Source organism: Callorhinus ursinus, unplaced genomic scaffold (assembly GCF_003265705.2).
Source record: "Callorhinus ursinus isolate GAN/ISIS: 27379988/994484 unplaced genomic scaffold, GSC_fseal_2.0 scaffold19, whole genome shotgun sequence".
In the NCBI taxonomy this organism is placed as follows: Eukaryota; Metazoa; Chordata; class Mammalia; order Carnivora; family Otariidae; genus Callorhinus; species Callorhinus ursinus.
The window spans coordinates 19,269,276-19,273,930 of record NW_027397081.1 but is presented as its reverse complement, the minus strand read 5'-3'; the positions used below and the strand labels follow the sequence as shown (position 1 = coordinate 19,273,930).

The following is a 4,655-nucleotide window of genomic DNA, read 5'->3' as shown; positions in this document are numbered from 1 at the left end:
AAAAACTAATGATGTAATGTATGGTGATTAACATAACAATAACAATTTAAAAAAATAAGAAAAGGTGGTTAGCAGACCACTAACTCAGATTCATCAACGTGAATCCACTCTAGACAAGAACTTACATTCCCATTATCGTTCCCATCTTACACATCTATACTTGAGTCCACTGCCAAGAGTTCCCCTCTCCAAAGAACTCGATTGCCACACACACCAAATAAGGCTTCAATAAATGAAGGTGACCCTTCTAACAGCATAAGCCTACTCAGGATCCCATTTCCTAAAACACAAACACACACCCATTTGCTATAACACTGTTTCCACCCTCCTGCCTCTTATCGGCAATGTTAATTCCTTGTGCACATGGGCAATGCATACCCACCAGGTACAAAGCACAATGGATACTGGGCATCTCTTAGAAGCCAGAGCCTTGCGTGCACCAAAATAAAGGGTATATGGAGCCCCAGCATCTAAAAGATACATGCAGTGTTTCTGCTTTGGGCACATTAGTGTTTGGGATCAAATCAAGGAAATGATGATTTTAGCACAATTTGAAGAGTAATCATGCCTAGGCAGAAAATGAAATGTTCCAATCCACAGATGCAAAAGGGGGAAAGGAGAGGGAGAAAGAAAAGATCCTGATCAAGCTGAAAGGACAATGAAAATCAAAACAGTATAAACTGTAGCAGGCACCCCCAAGAGATAGCAACCCCTCAGTAGGGCAAGTGGAATGGGGGATCATTCCTCGCAGAATTGTAAATAGCAGCCCAAAGAGCCACGTGCCACCTGTGTCCAAGCAGCAGGTGGTGGGAGCAGAGCAGTGAAAACCCCTCTGGAGTGCACCTGCAGCCCGGGGCTGGCGGTTCAGGTACAAGTGTACGGACTATGGATGTGTCTGATGGGGAAGCCCTAACAGGGAACCAACAGTGAGTTCATCTGCAAAGACATCAAAGGACTGCTAAGGTCCAAACGTAAAGGCTAGAATAAGGGGGCGGCAGGGACCAATCGCCTTGTAAAGGTGTGATTTCTTTTTCTTTTCTTTTTTTTTTTTTTGAGATTTATTTGACAGAGAGAGAGAGAGAGAGCACATGGAGGGAGAGGGAGCAACAGACTCCCTGCTGAGCAGGGAGCCCGACTCGGGACTCGATCCCAGGACCCTACTAAGATCATGACCTGAGCCAAAGGCAGATGCTTACCTGACTGAGCCACCCAGGCGCCCTAGAGATGTGATTTCATTCAAGGCCTGTGACCCTTGAATACATCTGGATGAGAAATCAAGCAAGGCACTCATATTTGGTGACAGTGTCAAACTGGGGTGCTAGAGCAATACCCCAGTTTGGCTACATATGGATCGTTGCTCATACCAGTTTCTTTCCAACACTAACACCAAAGCCCAGCCCCAAATCTCCACAACCAAACAGCCTTTGCGTGTGGACCAGGGAAACCTGAACTTCCATGTGCCCCTTGGGGACCTCGTCTCCCGAATACTGATGATGATGACGACGCCCCACAGAACTCTTGGCCCAAGTTGCAACTTGAGGACAAGATCTTCTGGGCAAGTTACAAAGGAAATGAGCAGAGGGGTGGGGGTGGGGGGTCTTCAGGCAAACATGGGTGACCTCACCTGCAGCCTAACTGCACACCACCAAAGGCAGGCCGTTCGTCCTGAGCAGCAGGGAAGGGGACACAGCTAGGGACACGAGGTCTGAGCAAGAGAGACGTGATCTGTGAGTCAGGAATGAAGGCAGAGCCCCGATGAATAGAGGGAAGAAATGCTAAGCTCACCCAGAGCCTAAGACTGAAGGGCTCACGTGGGAGACATATGTGTATATGTTGCCCTCTCACCTCCTAAATGCTGTGTAAAGAAAAAGGTCAGGTCACAGCCAAACAATAGCCTGGATGCCTCTCCCTGATGTGCCTGCTCTACGGTGAGCCTCAAGTTCAGCCTACGGACAAAGTGGGACCTTGGGGGATAGTGGTGGGAGTAGAAAGGCAGCATTTCCCACTTGTTTCCAATATTGGCTTCCTGAGCTCAGAGAGAGGCCCAGCTGAAATACCCCCCTCTTGAAAAGCCCCCAGGCAGAGAGCTCCTCCTCCATAAAACACTCTTCGCATCTCCGAGAGGTGACGTACCCACATAAGCTCTGGCAGAAGAGACAGCTCAGCCCCCTGCACAAATTTCTTTCTCGTCTCCCAGAGTGGTGGGAGTTTTACATCTGCTACTGTCATGAAAACATCTTATTATTTTTTGACAAGTCTTTTTTTTTTTTTTTTTTTTAACTTCCTTGGATAAAGCTAAGGATCTTCCAAGTGGATGTGATGTGCACAATCCTTCTACCCCTCTTTGGTTCTGCTCGCCCCCTGCCCCCCCCAACTGCCCCAGGCCCACCAGAATTCAGCCTCAGACACTCTCAGATGCTTGTCCATAAGCGGCCTTGGAGCAGTGTGGCCTGCTAAGGGGCTCGCCGAGGAATGACGTTTCTCCAGGCAGGAGGTCGGCTGATGGGTGCACATGAGTTGTGTAGGCTCTAACAACTTCATTCAAGTGGCCACAACTTCTCATCTCATCTACTCCAGAAGACTAAATCCATTCCTTCTGGAATGGGTCTCCATGCACCCCTAGGTCCAAAGCAGGAGTTTCTCCAATTACTAGACCTTCTATCTCTACTCTAGGACGAAATTAGGAAAAGCAGAACCTCTCCCTAGTCTCACTAGGCATCTTCAGATACACCCCATGATGTCCACTTTGTCTTTCTCCCAAATCTTGGGACTTCTACAACATAAGGGAAATAGGCATAAAATTGATGGGGGTGGCCTGGTTGGGGGAGGGAAGCACCACCCAGAACAGGGAAAGCCAGTGTCCCTAGTACGAACTTTTGTCAGAAAGCTGGAGAGGAGCCTCGATCTCTCTACCCACAGCCCTTCCTTCACCACTTGCCTGAGCGCATCTCCAGAACTGAATGGAGAAAGAAGCCAGCTTAGCCACCTCTGGAAATTCCTGAGAGAGATAGTCTATCCCAGTGGTTTCCTGGGAACACCAACTCCCAGGAGGGAACCCCACAGCCAGGCCATAATCCATGTTAATAGCTTTACGGTGCCCTCTGGTAACTTTGAGGCTGCACTCGAGATTCAGAGAACCAACAGCACCCCTCACCCCCACCCCAATGCTTCCACAGCCTCCAGGTTCCCCGGGGCTTCCCCATCCTCACCGCAGGCATCCAGGTGTGGTCCTCCAAGGGCTGAGGAAGGGCGAGAGAAGTTCTTACCTGGGTCTGCTGGGAGAAGCACTCATGGGGCACGCCGGTCGGGGCGCCCCGGCTGCTGGCTGCGGCTCACCGCATCTCCCGGGGAGCCCGGTTTTGCAAAGAGGAGAGCCAGTCCCATCTGGAGCAGGAAGGAGCAGTGGAGCCCGAGGACGCCAAGAGCGGGGGAGCCGAGCCCGGGTGGGGGCCGCAGCGCAGCTCCCCGAGGGGCTCCCGGCTCGGGCACCGTGGACGCGGGGACGGGGATGGCGGTCTGTACCCCGGAGGGGCGGGGTGGGGGGGACGCGGGTGGGAGGCAGGCGGACACCTCCCCGGGCTCCGGGGCTCCGGCTGGCTCCGCGCCCGCAGTCACCGCAGCGAGTCCCCACGGTCTATATAAGCATTGCCCCCTCCCTGCCTCTGCGCTCCTCCCCGCGTCGTCCCGACTCTACCTCTGTGGTTTCCGCTCCCGGCTCAGTCCCCTCTCCCTCGCGTCCCCCCTCCTCTCCCTCCTCCCCTCACCCTCCCTCCCCGGGTGCAGCCTGCTGCCTGGATTCTCCCGGTGTTGCCTCGCTCAGACATTTAGCACTGCAGTGCAACTCTCCGGGACGCACAACCATCCAGGTCTTTGAAAACCAACTGCCCCTTTAAAATCAGACCATCAAGTTTACTGCGGAAACCGGCAGGAGAAGAGGGGCTGCCTGCCTGGCGGCTGGGAGGGGATATTGGCCCATCTGGAAACCAGATCTCCCTGTGTCAGCAGAGCTGTGAAAAGGGTTGCGAGGAAGGCGAATGGCATAGATCAGCAGGAGTCCACAGGTGACCTGCAGGGTCTTCAGGCTGGGGTGGAATCCTGAGTTGGGAGTGTCCAAATCCTAGCACTACAAAGCAGGGTAGAGCCTGAGGAGTCATCAGGTTGAAAGTGCTCATTTTGCAGAGAAAACTAATGCTCAGAGAGGTGCATTGACTGGTCCAGGGCCACACAGCTAGCTGGAAGGAGACCTGAGTTATGTGGTTGTCAGGACACCCAAGTTTCCAAGCCTACAGAAGAATACTCCACATGGAGTGGCCCAGGAGGTAGCCCATCAGTCTTGTTCATTCACTCTCGCCTCCTGCACCCATGTTCCTGGGAGGGCACCTGAGCCCATCAAGGAAAAATACTCAGCCAGTTTACAAGTTTACCAGTCTACCCAGAACCACTTCTTAAGCCCTCCCTACCTCTAGGAGGGCTGTGAAGAATGAAATGCTGAGGCCAACCAAAGGGGAAAGAACAAATCCTTGCTTATTGCCATCTTCCAGAAATCCAGCTAACAGGATCTGCTTTACGAAATTCCCATTTTCCACTTCTCATATTCCTCCTTCCTCTCTATCCTTCCTGGCATTCTGACCACTGTGACACAGATATTTTTATAT

General features: G+C 52.3%; 1 protein-coding gene across 2 annotated transcripts in view; it reads right to left on the bottom strand.

The window, feature by feature from the left end:
- GRAMD1B (GRAM domain containing 1B) overlaps positions 1 to 3,644 on the bottom strand; it is a 252,697-nt gene extending 249,053 nt beyond the window's left edge. Inside the window, exon 1 of one of the 2 annotated variants that reach the window (XM_073903881.1) lies at positions 3,267 to 3,644. In XM_073903881.1, the coding sequence (XP_073759982.1) occupies positions 3,267 to 3,292 (26 nt within the window). In that variant the 5' untranslated portion in view covers positions 3,293 to 3,644. The remainder of the gene's footprint in view (positions 1 to 3,266) is intronic. The other variant, XM_025893605.2, reaches the window with a different exon arrangement.
- Positions 3,645 to 4,655: the final 1,011 nt, after the last annotated feature.